The 16,182-nt window shown below is 47.3% G+C and overlaps 3 protein-coding genes across 4 annotated transcripts; all 3 read right to left on the bottom strand.

The window, feature by feature from the left end:
* Window positions 1–1,899: 1,899 nt before the first annotated feature.
* Window positions 1,900–3,708, bottom strand: LOC123449134. The gene has a single exon (XM_045126232.1). The coding sequence runs from the start codon at window positions 3,045–3,047 to the stop codon at window positions 2,061–2,063; it is 987 nt and encodes a 328-aa protein (XP_044982167.1). The 5' UTR covers window positions 3,048–3,708; the 3' UTR covers window positions 1,900–2,060.
* A 2,133-nt stretch (window positions 3,709–5,841) lies between these two features.
* Window positions 5,842–7,611, bottom strand: LOC123449133 (homeobox-leucine zipper protein ROC6-like). The gene is made up of 3 exons (XM_045126231.1): window positions 6,758–7,611; window positions 6,574–6,675; window positions 5,842–6,465 (listed from the first exon to the last, which is right to left on the bottom strand). Exons 1-3 carry the CDS (start codon window positions 7,127–7,129, stop codon window positions 5,962–5,964), a joined length of 978 nt encoding a protein of 325 aa, XP_044982166.1. The 5' UTR covers window positions 7,130–7,611; the 3' UTR covers window positions 5,842–5,961.
* Window positions 7,612–8,825: 1,214 nt separating this feature from the next.
* On the bottom strand, window positions 8,826–15,624 carry LOC123449132 (probable mitochondrial import inner membrane translocase subunit TIM21). 2 transcript variants are annotated; one of them, XM_045126230.1, is made up of 7 exons: window positions 15,415–15,624; window positions 14,851–14,869; window positions 13,625–13,770; window positions 11,215–11,393; window positions 9,905–9,953; window positions 9,695–9,814; window positions 8,826–9,260 (listed from the first exon to the last, which is right to left on the bottom strand). In XM_045126230.1, exons 1-7 carry the CDS (start codon window positions 15,529–15,531, stop codon window positions 9,102–9,104), a joined length of 789 nt encoding a protein of 262 aa, XP_044982165.1. In that variant the 5' UTR covers window positions 15,532–15,624; the 3' UTR covers window positions 8,826–9,101. The 2 variants fall into 2 exon arrangements, with proteins under 2 accessions (XP_044982165.1, XP_044982164.1); XM_045126229.1 differs by having other exon boundaries at window positions 14,851–14,872; window positions 15,415–15,620.
* Between the last annotated feature and the right edge of the window lie 558 nt (window positions 15,625–16,182).

Raw genomic sequence — 16,182 nt, 5'->3', positions numbered from 1 at the left:
GCAGCTGCACCATCAGCTTGGACCACCGGGGAGCATCATTCATCAGCCTCAGCTCGTCCTACCCATAGTAATAAGTAGGCAGCACCCAAACCCAACCGTCGTCGGCTCCGCGAGCTACAGGAGTTCCGTCGATGTCGCAGTTGGCACGTTGGTTGGTTGTCCCCTGCTGCATGCCGCTGCTTCGCCTTGGCGTACCATCCGCCGGCTCCGTGGCCGTGGGGCACGGGCACCCAACAAAACGTCCTCGCTTCCAAACGTTCCCAGAGTTCAGTGATGGAGCTTTTCATCATACCACAGCATATAAATATGGGGACTCTCGTTGACCACGTAGCAAATACAGTAGTAGCGTGGATAACATCGCCTCTCCGCCTTCATGCTACGGCCGACCGTCGTTGTCCGCCCGTCTACCGCGCGCGAAGAGCTGGTCAAAACGCGCTTCTCAAATACTGTACGTATCATATGCGAATACGCGCGTCTTAATTCGACCTGCAGTATAGCTAGTAGGAGCAAAGGTTATGTCTTATGTGTACGCATGCGGCCAGCCAGCAACAGCGACAGAAAAGGGCAAAGAACCGGTGGATATACAGTACGTGATTCATAAACTATGTACATCGCGTACACGCAGGTCAGAGAGAGACAGTGACAGGCCCCCGCCGTGGCTCTGCACATTCCAATTGCATTCACGTGCGCCACCAGTCCACGCTCCGATCGGCCTCAGCCCCAACGTATACCCCTACGGTCATTGCTCATGCTCAACGGAGTTAAGGCCAAATCGGCCATGTGATGTGAGCATTATGCACCTCCAACTTACTCCTCCTACTTTATACCAAGACAGATTGATCACCCCCGAGCAGTTGAGAGCTTTAGGTGCACATGCTGAAAAGAGAGCTGTGCGTTGCATGCCTACCATGGGGCGGGAGTTGGAAGACAAGGATATGACACGCACGATTGGATTGGACGGACCTGGCCCCGGAAAGTGACGCGACATTTGTGTTATCCTTAAGCTTTGCTTGCTTCCAACGCACGAAAAACCCATTGATCTGTGCAACAAACTTGACCGAGGACCCATTCCGGTCTGCTTGTGGTCCGATCGCGGATCGCCCCTACCAAATCATCCTCCAGGCCGGAGCAAGGATGGCCGCATCTGCATGCCACTGCCCTTTTCTCTCCAGCAATCGCACTCGATGATGATGATGATGATGAGAGCGAAAGGAACTTGTTCAAGAAACAAGGCTAATAAGATTCGAAGAAATGGAGTATATGAAACCAGGTCAAAGTCTCCGGTTCACGGAGACTCTATCTCTATGCATAGGGCCACATACTATGTGACAAGTACTGGTAGTACATATAATGTCATTTTATTTTATTTTCACCCATTGACAAGTTCTTTCATAAACATTTTGGGTGCGGTCCTCGGTGGCTCCGCGCGCGGGTGCGGCAAATTTTTGGGCTCATTCCCAACTGGGTGAGACACCAGGTGAATGCTCCAACCACTTCTTCCTCCGGAACTTATTAACTGATGATGACCACACGAACAAGGAGAGAACTGAAGACAACAACTGTCAGAGATTGCAGGAAGCCTCCAAGAAGTGGCTTCCAGAAGCCGCCAGCGGTTAGGTCAGGGCCCGATCACTGTGGACAAGCAAGCCAACGGACGACATTGCTGTTGCTGGCTTGTCCTCTTCGCCTTTCTTAACTCCAGCCGACGATCCATCCATCGATCCACACGCACTAATGCATGCGGCGAAATTCAAATCACCACCAACTAAAGCGCAGTACAGCCTTCTCCTTTTTTCTTCTCTCCCCGATTTTCGCAATGCGATCGACAGAAAGATATGGAAAATGCTGGGCCAAATTTCTGAAGATCCATCGACGAAAAAGAAAAGAAACCCAGAGGAGTGGCTTCAAGGGGAATTTTTGCAGAATTCTTTCCATTTTGTGCATTGTAAATTTGTACATCAAAGCGAACCAAAGGTGAACTAAGAAATGGATGGAGGAGGAGGGAGTTTGTTTCTCTTTCTTGTTTTTTCTCTACATTCATTGAGCAAGAATTAGGGCGATCAAACGATGGTGTGGCAGAGGCTGGATTTCCACTGCGACTGCCGCGACTCCACCCACGCCAAGAATCTGTACACCTTGCCGAAGACGCAGAGGAAGACGAGGCCGGCGACCAGGCTGTAGGCCGCCACCCCGACGGCGCCGCCCTCCGCGGCCACCCAGCCGACGAGGTACACGGCGTCGGCCGCCACCAACACCCACCCGACGCCCTCCAGCGCCGACCGCGTCCACGCGCTCAGCCGCTCCTCGCCGTAAATCCGGCACACCATCCTGGAGCAGAGCGCGAAGATGATGGCCAGCGCCGTCTTGGACAGGCCCCGGTACCGCATGGCCGTGCCGCCGACGACCAGCGGCTCCATGCGGCAGAGGCACGACGCGCACTCCCCGGAGAAGCGGGACCAGCGGAGCGCCTCCAGCCCCGTGTAGTAGGGCAGCACGACGGCGTCCAGGTAGAGGCTGGCGTGCAGCACCCCGGACACCGTGGAGGCCTCCAGCACCGCGTACCGGATGTCGCCGTCGGCCTCGTTCCGGAACGCCAGCGCCGACGCCTGCAGCAGCAGCAGCAATGCCGGGCCGAGCTGCGCGAGCGGGAACACGGCGTTCACGCGCTGCCCCTTGGCCAGCGCCAGCAGCACCAGCGGGAGCAGGAAGGGCCCGGACGGGACGAGGTACTTCCTCTTGACGCCCCTGACGCCCGCGGCGCCGCTCCGGGCAAGGTCCAGCACGGCGAAGGCCAGCGCGGCGACGAAGCAGTAGGCCGCGAAGGCGGCCACCAGCGCGCCGACGGCCGGGTGGTAGTCGCCGGGGTAGGAGCTGTCGCAGTAGTAGTGGTAGGGGCAGGTGACGAAGTCCGTGGTCTCCTCCAGCTGCCACCGCGTGCACTTGAGTATCTGCCTCGTCACGGCGTCGCCGCCCACCTGCAGCTGCTGCAGCTGCGGCGTCCACGCCGACCGGCCGAGGAGCGGCGACAGCATCTGATCATACGACATGGCAGCGTCTAGCTACCTACCTAGCACGCACGCCGGCGTCCGTCACCCGGCCGACGCCGACGCAGCGCCTGCTCTGCTCCTTCGTCTTGGACTTGTTGTCGTGTCAGCCAATATGCATTCCAGCATTTGGTGGCCTAATGATGGCTTGCTTTCAGAGGCAACTCCTCCTCCTCCTCCTCCTCTTACACCCTTTTTCTCTTCCCCCTCTCGGATGGATGGATGGACGGATGGATGTGTGTTTGTGTGCTGGAGTTGTTGCTTGTAGAAGAAATGAGGGAGTTGGAACTCAGAAAGAAACCGGATAGGGAAGGTTTAACTGGAGCCTCCTGAGAAACTTGCCATGCTTGCCCCTGATCTGAAATTTTAAATGGTCTCAAGAAAGAAAGATGTAGTAGTATGAGATGATGATATCATCAGCAAGGCTTTTGTGGCGGGGGCGTTTTGGTCATGTGGAGGTGATGGTTTGCTGTCACGGTGGTTGGGTCGAGGGAGAGAGTAGGCGGGGCTGATGGAGGGAAGGATTGTTTGACTTCCTTTGTACAATACAGCCCTGGTTGGTAGGCGAGCAACGAAGGACCAAGACAGACATCTGCTACGTTGTATGTTGTATATATATAATTTGGTGTACGTCCTAGTTCCTGTCTGTTAGCGGTAGTTAAAGTTTGTTGGGGGCTCGATAGCATTTGATTTTCTTTTCTTTTCTTTTCTTCAAAGTAGGCAGTTTGTTGGGGTGGTTTGGTGAGAATATGGGGCTCCTTCAGCATTAGTGTTAGTAGTTTACATGCATCATTGGCCATGCATGCATGATCAGCAATCGATTTAGCATCCAGCTACCTCGTCTTGCATTGCATGCACACGTTAGCTTTTTTCTTTTTCTTTTTGACCTTATAGTTCTTCATCGGCTTATACTCCCTCCCTCCGTCTGGAAATACTTGTCCTAGAAATAGATGTATCTAGACTCATTTTAGTTATAGATACATCTATTTTATACATTTTTAGGACAAGTATTTTCGGACGGAGGGAGTACAGCTTCTTCGTCATCCAGGAGAAATGGTTTATTTACATTACACGGGGCAGAGAAATGATGGTGCTATCATTCAGGACGCCATGGCAATGGCATCATCGACCAGGATCATTATATGTAAAAAAGAAAGGCATCATGAGGATATATCTTTTATCCACCGGTGTGCAGGACGACTTATTTGTCTGTGCTGGAATTATTTGGCGGTAGGTGTCCACAACTCACAGAGCCAGGTAGGCCATGATCTTCCCTTTCTTTACATGAGGAACGAGGACGGTCGTGGTGTCCCAGTCTATTGTTTGTGCTCTCCATGTCTCTGCTGAATCTACTGCTGCGTGCTGGTAAAACCTTTTCTTTCTTCAAAGCGGTCTTGTAAGGCAGCGCTGAACGGAGGCTACGATAAACGGAGTAGATATATCTCCATAGGTCACCAACCAACTCCTCAATTGGATGGATATCGTCGTGAGGGCAGAGCACAGCATGCGGCATGCATCATGTGGAAGGGTGCCGCTGCTTGTTTTAATATTCACCACCCTACGGCTACAGTGCAGCTTTGTTCCTCGTCTTCTTGCCAAACATGTGCTGATGCGCCAGCGAAACGGATAAATATAGGCTAGGAACGGCAGCTGCTCAGGATGTTGCACAAAGCTTTTAGATAATATAATCTGTGCGTCCAGGCTTCAAACAACACTGCGTTGGCTGCAAGGAGCAGTGATCCAAAACTTGGCGCAAGCCCAAAAAAAATTGGGAAAAGCTTTAAAAGAAAATTGGGGGAAAAACATAGGACCCTGTCTCTGAGAACGACTGCATGTGTATTGTGAAACATGTTGCTTGTGAAAGCCGTGGAGCCAACCGGAGAATGTTTCAACATCAGAAGAGTCGGCTAGCTGCTGCTTCTTCTTCTTCTTTTAGTCCATCGTCAATTGGCCAGGTCTGCTCTGCATCATGCTGCAGTGGCAAGCAACCTGTGGCACGAGCTATGTGCGCACGGCGCAGCAGCCAGCCTTGGCGGGTCAATATCTGCTACGGGGAGACGCCCTTTTGGACGAGCGAGTGATCCGGGAAAAATTTACCTGTCCGTCCGAGATCACGACATTCTGGTGCCGCGAAAGCCTTTTAGATTTTCAAGTACTGACAGACGGTATTGATTAGGATGTCTGCCTGGCTAACAACCGTAAGGTGTGAGTACCTTGCAGTTAGGCCGTATTCATTCAAAAGATAACACAAGATGCTCAAGGGGGCCGGGTCTGAGAAGAAGAGCGTCTCTCTCTCTCCGGATTTCTGCTAGCGAGGACGCCGTTTTGGTAAACCTATTTCATGATGGTCATGTCCATGTGTAGAATTGTCGAGTATTTTCTCTGCCACTCCTGCACTAGGGTCAAAGGTAGGAAGCGCAATTGCCTCTGCTCTGCAGGCATGGCGAAAGTGCCGTGGCCTTTCCGGGTCGGCAATGACGGGAGGGGATCGACAAGACGACGCATCATCTACAGGGAAGATGGTGAGCCCTGAAAGATACGTCCACTTTTTGATGCGTTATTGGGGGCAGGTGAATCCCAATTCCCAAGGGCCTACCGTGCATGTACGTGGTACAGCTTTCGCGCCAAATCAGGGACGCTGATCTAACGGATGAAAGCAACGCCGGCACAAGGCTTGAACCGTTGAGGCAGCAACCGGAGGCCCTACGGTGACTGGTGAGAGGGTTTGTCTGGTAGGAGTAGGAGGAGCATGATGCACTTTGGAGTTAATTGCAAAAGACTACCGCAATTCGTGTCGTATTTATAAGTTGGTGTTATCTTTCAATTTTTTTTAAATACGTACCAAGATACATGCCGTATTTTGCAGATTCTGTATTTATATGTATAGATGCTTTTTCTGACACATATGATCCACCGGTCAGTCTCTTATAGGAAAAACCGGTCCGGACCGCTTGAAAAACCGACTCTCTCTCTCTCCATCCGGACCGGACAGGCAAAAAAAAAAACCGACGTGCTCTTCCTCTTCTGTCGGTGCTGTACAAGTGGTCCAGGGCCGCGCGCCTCCTCGGCCGCCCCGCCCCGCCCATCCCCGACCTGCAGCCGGCGGCCGACGAGCTCGCCGCGCTGGTCCGCTCCGGCCTCGCCGGCCTGGCCTCCGCCTTCCGCCGCGTCGCGCAGGGCCAGCCGGGGTCCAGCCGCGTCTTGGCCTGCCTCGCCGCCTCCGCCGCCTGCAGCGCCTCCAGCTCCCGCCGCTAGTGTGCGTTGATGAGCCCGGTGAAGTAGGCCGAGTCGGCGTGCGTGGGCAGCTGCGCGACACGTCCACGATGGCCCACAGCCCGTCGGCGTGCTGCTTGCAGAAGCGCAGGAACGTCACCTCCCTGATCGGCACCAGCGGCGACAGCACCTGCAGCTCCGCGCGCATCTGCACGTACACATGGTCACCAGGGTGTCAGTACGTAGCCGGAGCGAGCGAGATCAAGTTAGGCTGGTCGCGAGGTGGAGCTAGGATGAAACGGGAGTGCATGATCACCAGTTGGATTGAGCCGCTGCGGGTGCCGCCCATGCCGCTCGAGATGATCTCCATCGTGCTCGCCCTCGCCACCACGCACGGGAACATCTCCGACCACCGAGCCTGCAGCATTGCACCGATCAGCTCTTGTGTTTCTGCATGATGCACCGCGCTAAGTATATAGTATGTTGATGACAATGGGCACCTCGTTCATGAGGCTGTTGACGAGGTCGACGCTGTTGATGATGGCGATGCCGACCTCGCGGGTGGCCTCGGAGACGTAGCCGGCGGGGCTAGGGCCGAGCACGCGGGCGAAGGCGCGCCGGTACTCGTCGTAGTTGAGCGTCTCAATCCCAATCTCCAGGCTGGGCTGCCACAGCGGGTCGTCCACCTGCGTCACCTTCACCAGCTCCTCCATTGCGGCCAGCCCGAGCTCGAGCAGCGCGTCGCGGTCGATGGAGACGCCTTCGCCTCCGAGGCCGTCGTCCAGGCCGCCGCCCATCATGCCAGCGGGCAGGCGCATGGCCGCCGAGCCGCCGCCCATGAGGTCGGGGATGGACTGCATTCCCATTCCCATGAAGCCGTTGTTGCTGCCGACAGCGAGGTCGAGGCCGGAGCAGAGCGACGGCGGCAGGCTCAGCGGCGATGAGATGGCGGATACGGGGCGACGACGGCAGACTCGCCGCGCTGGTCCGCTCCGTCCTCGCCGACCCCCTCCTGCAGGCCGGCGCGGGAGGCGCCGCCATTTCCGTCGCCAGCGGGCTCGCTCCCATCGGCGGCCAGCAGGGCCTCGTCCTCGTCTTCGCCGTCCCGTCCGCCGCCGGGGCCGCCGGGGGCAACCACATGATCCCGCAGGCCACCGCCGTGTGGATGGTCCCGCAGCCGGCCTGCGCCCCCAACCAACCCACCCAATACTGGGCCTTCCAGTCCGCCCCAGCTCATCAACATCGCCGGCGAGACGAAGGGTGCTAGTTTTTCTTGCCTGTCCGGTCTCGGATGGAGAGAGAGAGAGAGAGACGGTTTTCCCTCGATCGGAACGGTTCGGGTCGATTTTTCTTGCAAAAGACTGACCGGTGGGTTATATGTATCACAAAGAGCATCTATACGTAGAAATACAGAATCTGCAAAATACGGCCTGTATCTTGTTACGTATTTGCAAAAAAATTAAAAGATGGCACCAACTTATGAAAACGGTCCGAATTGTGATACTCTTTTGCAATTAACTCTGCACTTTGGGACGGGCGAGGCGAGGACGCCCGGCTCATGTCACCGGCTAATAAGTCGTGTGGTGCATGGAGTTTCATTCATTTGAGAATGGCTCTGGTCCATGCGTGTGGGGTGGAATCATGAGGTGACAGAACCTCCAAAAGTCTTGACATCCCTGCGCGAAAAGTCCTAAAGTGGTGGTGATCTGCACCAGGATTTCTGTGTGATCTCACTGTGGATGGTTGATGGCACGTAAGGTAGAATATATGGGGTATCGAGGGCCACGAGTGGCCTGATGGTTGGGAAAGAGTAACAGGCATGATCATGCAGGGTTTGATACTTGCAGGAAAGTCTCTCCGAAAAGTACCATGTTATTTTAAGGAAAACAGAGTATGGCTGATACTTTCGGGGACTGATTATATGTTCCCCACTGGAGGTGCTCTAGGATAATGCCCATTGCTCCCCTGATCCATCACCCTTTTTTTGCCAATAAAATACGTACTATGGACAGTGTAGCTCCCCTCGCCTCCTACCAAGCTCATCCTCCTCGTCGCTCAACGGCCCGTAGCAGCCGCTAACGAGATGGGTCATGAAGGCGTGGGGAGGGGGCAAAGTGATGAACTCAAACCCAGCAGCCAAACAATTTGGTAAAACCAGTAAGGAGTGAGCTTGCGTGGATCACTTGAACATGATTATCTACCAGGAACCACAAGAACAGAGAAGAATCTCCTCACCTAATTGATCCCAACGTTTGATAATGATAGCTATTAGTGTCGAGGAGAATTCACAAAGGAAATCATGTTTATTTATAACTAACTAGAAGTAGTTGCACGTACCATCGCCATCCCCAAAGAAAACGCAATGGCATGTTCTAAATTCGTGAAAGAAGAATCTATCCCTGCAATTAGGGTCATGCTTTGAAACATTTCTATTCACAATAGTTTAATTCTACAACTACTCCAATCATAGAAAGAGCATTGGACATCATGTGCTATAATTTTACAGTAGGTAGCACATGCCACGTCTAGAGAATATAACATGACGTCGGGTGAACACACGCAAGGGAATTATCCACGAGAACATCCGGTGATTCATGCATGCAGGGCTTTCAGCAAAGCCAAATCATTGTTCTAAAAATTTATACTGCACTAATAATAAAAATGTATAGAAGAGAACCGGGCCATTGACCAATTTCTTTTGGGGGGTCCGAAAAATGTGTACTCTTTGTTGCACCTAACCCAAAAGAGGTTCGCCACACCTCTACCGTAAGAGGTGGCGGCGACCCAACCCTGTTCCTCAACCCATATTACCAAGGTTCCTAGCAACTATGGTCTCACGCATCCTTACGCTGGTATGTAAGATTCTAACATTACTTGTCCCTGTTGCGGCGCTGTGAACTCAACAAGAAGGTACATGAACTTCCATGTCCTGTCAGAGTTATCTTTGAACATCTCTGAATATACCTTTCCAGCTCCATGCGGACCTCGGATGTAAAAGTTGACCTGAAATGATACATGCATGTCGATTCAAGTGACCAATAACCAAGTTTGAAGGCTTGCAATGCAACTATGGAAACTCTTAGAAAATGTCATCCTAGTTTTCCTTCCAAAGGTAGCAAAACATCATCTGAATTCTAAAAGGCATATAGAAAACTTGTAAGGAGCCATTACACAACAAATAAAAAAGAAGCATGTTGGATCTCATCTTAGTTCCTCTCATTGTGTTATATTCGCAAGCTTGATCCTGGTTAAGGAAGTCACTCGCTCATTGCCATATACCGTTAAGAAACAGTCTAAGTTCAAGTGCCCCGTTATATATTGCAGCCCCCTACAGTAAACTTGTAAAAAAAATATTGAATTTGATACACTAATCTTGATGTACAATACAAACATAGAAGTCACAGCAGCAGAACAGCAGAGACAGGAATATATAGTACCTCCACATGTTCAACACCATCCTCATCTGTCCAAACCCTGTTTGGAATACGCTGCCGAGCTGCACGGTTTCTGCTTTCATTACCATAACCAGTAATAGGGTACCCAATTCTCCCTGTCACCTGACAGAACATGTGAAATACAAAATATAATGAGAGGAAACCTACAACAATATGTCAGGATGAACAGAAAAAACACTAACACCCACAAACCTGACTATCACTCTGAACTCTTGCTAGAGCTTTCCCAAAGATCTTGTACCTGTAGGATGGTAACAACAACACGTGTTAGAGAATCTCACTTCAGGTTGCATGCAAATACCACAGGCATCTTCCGGGAAAAAACAATGCGACAAACCACAGATGAATATGTAGCCAAAAACAACGTGAACACAACCATGTGATGTAAAAAAGGGACTTGAGGCATTCAAACAGACTAAATATATCATTTGATGCACAAAAGAAATTCAGTAAATCCGGCGGGACTATCAACCCATACACGGCAACTGACAACATGCTAAACAAAAACTTAACGTCCAGGTTATAATGAGCATGAATTATATTGCGTAAGCAGCTTCGAGGAGAAGTGCCATCAGTAAGAGTAAAAGATGCCAAGAAATGCAAACACAAAACTGGTTGTAACAGCGTAATATGAAAAGTGTGTAGATTACTAATGAATGACAGCATGATTTTCTGCAAGTTGGAGCATCTAGAACATCAACCAAGTGATAGGTAGTGGCACACAATGAATAGGGGAAATAGCATACACAACCGGGTAATATATATATACCACAAGGCCTTCAGATTTTCAAAAATGTGTAGTAAAATTAGCAGACTTTTTCGCTAGTGTAGTATACAATATTAACTACAGCAAATGCCTGCAGTTCAGAGAGATGTTGCAAGTATTTTAATATAAGAAATATTACTACATAATTTGTAAACAAAATGGGTCAGTATTTGTTACTACCAAGGTGATGTGCATTGTGCCTTCAAAGCTGGTACCAGCTGAGGTGGCTTGGTGATACATGAAGGGTAGGAGAGCCAAGCCAAAAAAGAAACAGTGACATAACTTGCTCCGTCACCAACACACACAAAATCATGGGCCCAATCATCAGTGAAATGGGCAAGGGAGAGAAGAGAATGAGATATACTCCCTCCGTCCCAAAATTCTTGTCTTAGATTTGTCTAGATATGAATGTATCTAGTCACGTTTTAGTATTTAGATACATCCATTTCTAGGCAAACCTAAGACAAGAATTTTGGGACGGAGGGAGTATTTATTTAGTTGTGTCTCCCACCAAGGAGAGAGGATGATGCTTAACACTGGAGAGGAAATGGAAATTTCGTGCATGCTTGATGTGGCATTTCTTAGTGGTAGTAGAGACTCCCTATATGCCCTTAGAAGGTAACAAGTAGGGCTTCTCAAAATACCATAACGGGATAACCTACAAGTTTCCTAAGCTAAAAATACAGAATTTTGTTATTTAAAGCCTAAAGTTCAATCAGATGAATGCAAGACTTACTCTTTTGGTTCAAAGATAAGCTCCTTGAAAACAGCATATCCAGCTAATGCTGCAACTCCAAGCCCCGCGAGTATTACAACACTGTAAGAAGCTCCCTCAGCAAAAGTCACCGGCTTCTCAGGTATATTATATGTAGGGGCACTGAAGGGATCTTCAACAGTTGACAAGTCTTTTTTCTCCTGATGAGGATAAAGAGGGCATCGATCTATAAGTAATATAAAAATGAAATATGATCCAGCATTGGCTTGCACCGGAAGACAAAATATTAGTTAAATAGGAAACATTAACAATTAGCAAACCACATGAATAGTACTTTGTTAATAATTTTCATTTTGGGTCAAGATATATACATGAACAGGGGACCTCAAAAACTGAAAAAGAAACATTAGGTGATTAGGATTTAGGAGTACTAGCAAAAGGGCCCATGCGTTGCAACGGGAGAAAGAAATACCACACGGCACACGCTCTTAATTTATAAAAAATGTCTATAATTTGAGAATTTATAGTTACGATACAAATAAAGATGGTCTTATCCTACAAAAATGCAGTTCAAAATTTCACAGGTCTTCTATTTTAACACGGCTTGCATGTAGATTTAATACGTACAAAGAATCAGTCAAGTGACCTTCAGTTTCATCTCTAATCCTGATTTTGTTGACGTGTTCATCCCCAACCCGGATGAGTACCGGTATGAAAGAAAGACGAATAATGACTTATTTATTAAGATTGCACCCTAGATAGTATTTTTATTAAACGTTTAACAGATAAAATGATATCATATTTAAATTCTACATATTTTTCTAATCAAATTCCATGTATAATATGTTAAATTTGGAGTTACGGTTGAAAAGATATGAGTATTTAAAAAAATATTTAATATATACTACGAGTTTAATGTCATAAACAGTAAGGGTTTTTTTGTAAAATCAGCTCGGTGGGTTTTCCGACGGAAGCGATAGCCTCTTTATTATTAGGTAAAGATTATGAAGGTAAGCTAAATACACAAGAAGAGAACAGATATAATCAACTCTTTCAATAAAGAAACTCTAAACAACAGAATTGGTTTGTCCAATTAGACCATTATAAGTCCCGCCTAGTCATCAGCCATGGAATCTGGGTTAGCTAAAATGAAGATCCTAATTGGGTTATCTCATGCGAGAACATCAAGAATTCAAGACCAATGAAGCACGTAGAAATCTATATATCTTATAAAGACAGTCCACGCTAACCATCATTTGATGCTATTTTTCTCTTCCCATAGTCTTCCACGTCACCTAAATTTCCTCTGTCCGTTTGATCTGCTCCAGATATGACTAACTCAAATCCATTCCTTTGGGTCAAAAAGGTGTATAACTCAATCCAACTCACGTTATGATGCCCATCTTTCACTGTAACCAGCCGCATGTATCGGAGGATAAGTGACATATATTGTTGTGGCTACCATTAAACCCCAGGCACTTTTTTTTGTGTGGAACTGAGCATGAACCATTATTGTTGAGATGCACTTTTGGTTTTCGATGTAATATAGTCATATCAACTATTTCAACAACCAACTCAAGAAAAGCCCATTTCAACAACCAAGTGTAACCGTTATGTGGCACTTCGTATTTAGTTTGTATGGCATGACATAAAAACCAAACTTTTATTTTATCACAACTTCAGTGGTATGCTTTGTCCGTTCAAGGAACATTGGTTATCATAACTTCCCACCTACTCCCATATTCTCAAAAACATATCTAAAAGATACTATTTCATTAAGCAATTCTTCAACGGAAAAAAAATCATATTGCCTAAGATGAAAATTTATGCCTTAAAGCTTTTTGGCTTGAAAATATATATTCTAATTTGTTTACATTTGCTTTAAATACATGTGTGCTTCTTTTGTCCTTTTTATTATCCGAATAATGATACAACTAGAAATCCCGCCGCAACGCGTGGGGAATTTATCTAGTTTATCTATATTGACAACCAATGAAGCAGAACCTTTTCAGCGTGTGCAACATCATCCCGTTCCGATATAGCATTTAACATATCATTCTTCAAATATTGTTTAAAACAAACCCATTATAGAAGCTAATGTATACAACATTCATCAATATTCAATAGTGAAGCAACCACTTCCTGATGCACTGACACTTACATAATTTAATCTTGTGAAAATGGAAAGAGGCTAACAGAAGCTGATGGATGTAGGCACAAGTGCTTAGTCAGTAGCACAGATGGTCACAAGGTGACACAACTAATAATTTCCTATATTGTCCTTTTACAGTTTATAGTAGCATGTTCAAAATATGGACACCACTGCTCAAAACTATACCAATAGAAGACTAAAACAGGAAGGAAAATGTACAACACGACATTGAATAATGTTAATAATCAAACATGAACAGAACTAGCTAGCATCATGTACCTTGGGATTTTTGTCTGAAGCTTGTGAGGAGTAAGATGCAGATGACCTTATTAACGAAGGAAATGTTTTGCGGTACTCCTGCATTGTGAGAGGACTAGAAGGGCTTGACTTGGTCATGTACCACCTTGAATTTTTTAAAGAGGATGCTGGAATATTTGCCAAAAGAAAACCATGTCTGCGTTAAATAGGGTCCATAACAAAAGTGGGCATGGTACTGTAAATGATTCTTGGTCCAGATTCGACAACAGAGAAAGCAAGAGTCAGATAGTTATTTAATAACTTTATTGGGTACCGAACATATGATGAATTTGATCAAATAAGTTTTACGTACAAAAGGGTGTCTCAGATTTGTATTATAGCAATGGCAGAATACTCTCAGAGAAAGATCTCGTAAAGAAGTTCAAGGAAGTTTTTTTAGTACATTTTCTAGTAAAACTAAGATTATGACAGTAGATATAATGGCAGGATATGTAATTCTATCCTTGAATATAGATAAGAGATGTTACCAAAACAAATCCTGACAGGACTTATAAAAGTGGGATAGTTCTTGGCAAGAAGTGGATATAATAGCAGCGCACACAATTCTATCCAAGCAATCCCTTATAAAAATAAAAGATGTTAACAGAAAATAAACAAATTCCTGAGTAGCACTATCTGATGATATTTCCGGGTGACTACTACATCAGCCACCATGTAAGTAGTGCATTTAGAGCATCCCGGTGCATGTGCAGGTGTTCAAGCCCATTGGGACACCGAGTAGAATCCTGAACAAGGAAACTACTGGACAGCTATGCTTTGTAACACCATTACCTGTATCTGGGGTCTAATTACTGATAGTATTTAACATGTGCACATATGAATTATGCTAATCTGGTATATTTCGGTAACAATAGTTCTACAGCTAGAACCGATACTAGATAATGCTGAGAAACAATATAAGTTATAGCCTTATGGAGTATGCTGCGGACATTTGACTGTCCACGATACTCTTCTCTTGTACTTCCTTCGTCCTATAATTCTTGTCGTGGTTTTAGTTCAAATTTGAACTAAAATCATGACAGCATCTTAAAGTCCTTCTCACACAGCACCGACCACCAGGAACAACAAAAATTCACAGATGCAGCGGCAGCCAGAAGACCAAAAGAAATGGAATGCAGGCACAAAAGAATAATTGAATTTTCATAATACAACATCATATAATAAGCTTCAAGATCAGAGGTGAGAACCTTCAGCCTTTGCAACATCCTGCTGGAAAATGCAGGAAAGAGTAAAAACAAAATCAGTCTTTGTGTACATTGCCAAAGAAGAAATCCTAAACTAACTCAGAAACAACTATGGTATGTAAAAAATGCTATAAATTCCTGAAGAATATATGCACTTAGATGATTTTTTATTTTTTATTTGGAAACGGGAGGTAAGAGAGGAGTGCTGGCAGTTTACAAACAAAATTTGGCATGAATCATCAACTTATTAGATAAATTACAAGCACATGCATTGTTCAATACTACAAGCGGGTGGTGTGAGCAGCAAGAACGTTCTAGATTGGCAAAACAGACTGCACTCAAGTACTACAGAGAGCACGACACTGAGGACGGATTGCTACTTAAAATCTGACACGAGTCATCCATTGGATTGTCTTAGGAGACCAAAGAAGACACCACGGTATAGAACAAGCCCCAGTTAAACCGAAGAAATCAGGAAGCAACGACAATGGCGTCGATACCGACGTCGGCATTGCGTCGAACACCTTGAGTGGGGTATAGGGCTGTATACTCCCGTCACTGGTTTACCTTGTAGATGGCGCCGCCAAGGGGAGCGCGCGGCAGGCGACGAGCGGAGGCCTCCGCCGCGGTGGCGAGTAGGCGGCGGTTGTGGTGGTGGAGCAGCCTCGTGATCCGAGCGGCCATTGATCCTTCGCGTTTGCTTGGAGGAGGGGAAGAGGGGAAGAAGAACAGGCGAGATGGGGGGAATAGGAGTATGGACTGCTGTTGGGTGTCTTTATTTTGGAGCTGTTCCATCCAGTGTTCGATTATGAATCCGACGGTGATACCGTGATAGAGGGGGGCATTTTTGCGGATGCTAACTGATTTTCACGCCTGGGATAGACGTCATCCAACGTTTATTCTTTATTTTATTTTTTTGAGAAACATCCGACGTTTATTAAAGGAAAAGGTTATTCTAAACCGGCTGATTTTCTGGCTGCGTCAACCGCCTCGTGGCTTGATCGGACGCCGTTCTTCTCGCGCGCACACTCATGAGTGTTGTCGCGTTTTCATGGTCCCAACTAACCGCACAACCTTATCTTCTTCTCTTTCGATGATTGTGATTCACCCATTTCTCCTTCCTGTATCCCCTTTCTTCATCTCAATCTACTAGTAAGCTCCCTTCGCCATGAGCGCAACGCCCAACACCGGTGCTTCTAAGCACCATTCATCGGCCTTGTCAATTATGCTACAGCAACACCCGTCGATGCTGCAACGACAGCAGGTTGCATCCGTCGTTGCTGCGAGGAAGTGGGACGTCCTCTCACCGGCGTTATCTGCTGCAAAGCAACACGG

The sequence above is a fragment of the Hordeum vulgare genome, chromosome 4H, assembly GCF_904849725.1.
Source record: "Hordeum vulgare subsp. vulgare chromosome 4H, MorexV3_pseudomolecules_assembly, whole genome shotgun sequence".
In the NCBI taxonomy this organism is placed as follows: Eukaryota; Viridiplantae; Streptophyta; class Magnoliopsida; order Poales; family Poaceae; genus Hordeum; species Hordeum vulgare.
This window is presented reverse-complemented; position numbering and strand designations above follow the sequence as displayed.

Excerpts from the sequence above, each read along its gene's own strand:
- LOC123449134 (XM_045126232.1), bottom strand. The coding sequence starts at position 3,047 with ATGTCGTATGATCAGATGCTGTCGCCGCTCCTCGGCCGGTCGGCGTGG.
- LOC123449133 (XM_045126231.1), bottom strand. The coding sequence starts at position 7,129 with ATGGGAATGGGAATGCAGTCCATCCCCGACCTCATGGGCGGCGGCTCG. Across the intron at positions 6,676-6,757 it reads TCAACAGCCTCATGAACGAG|GCTCGGTGGTCGGAGATGTT; the intron begins GTGCCCATTGTC and ends GCAATGCTGCAG. Across the intron at positions 6,466-6,573 it reads GCAGCGGCTCAATCCAACTG|ATGCGCGCGGAGCTGCAGGT; the intron begins GTGATCATGCAC and ends GTGTACGTGCAG.
- LOC123449132 (XM_045126229.1), bottom strand. The coding sequence starts at position 15,531 with ATGGCCGCTCGGATCACGAGGCTGCTCCACCACCACAACCGCCGCCTA. Across the intron at positions 13,771-14,850 it reads GGATGTTGCAAAGGCTGAAG|CATCCTCTTTAAAAAATTCA; the intron begins GTTCTCACCTCT and ends CAAATATTCCAG. Across the intron at positions 9,815-9,904 it reads GAGTTCAGAGTGATAGTCAG|GTGACAGGGAGAATTGGGTA; the intron begins GTTTGTGGGTGT and ends ATGTTCTGTCAG.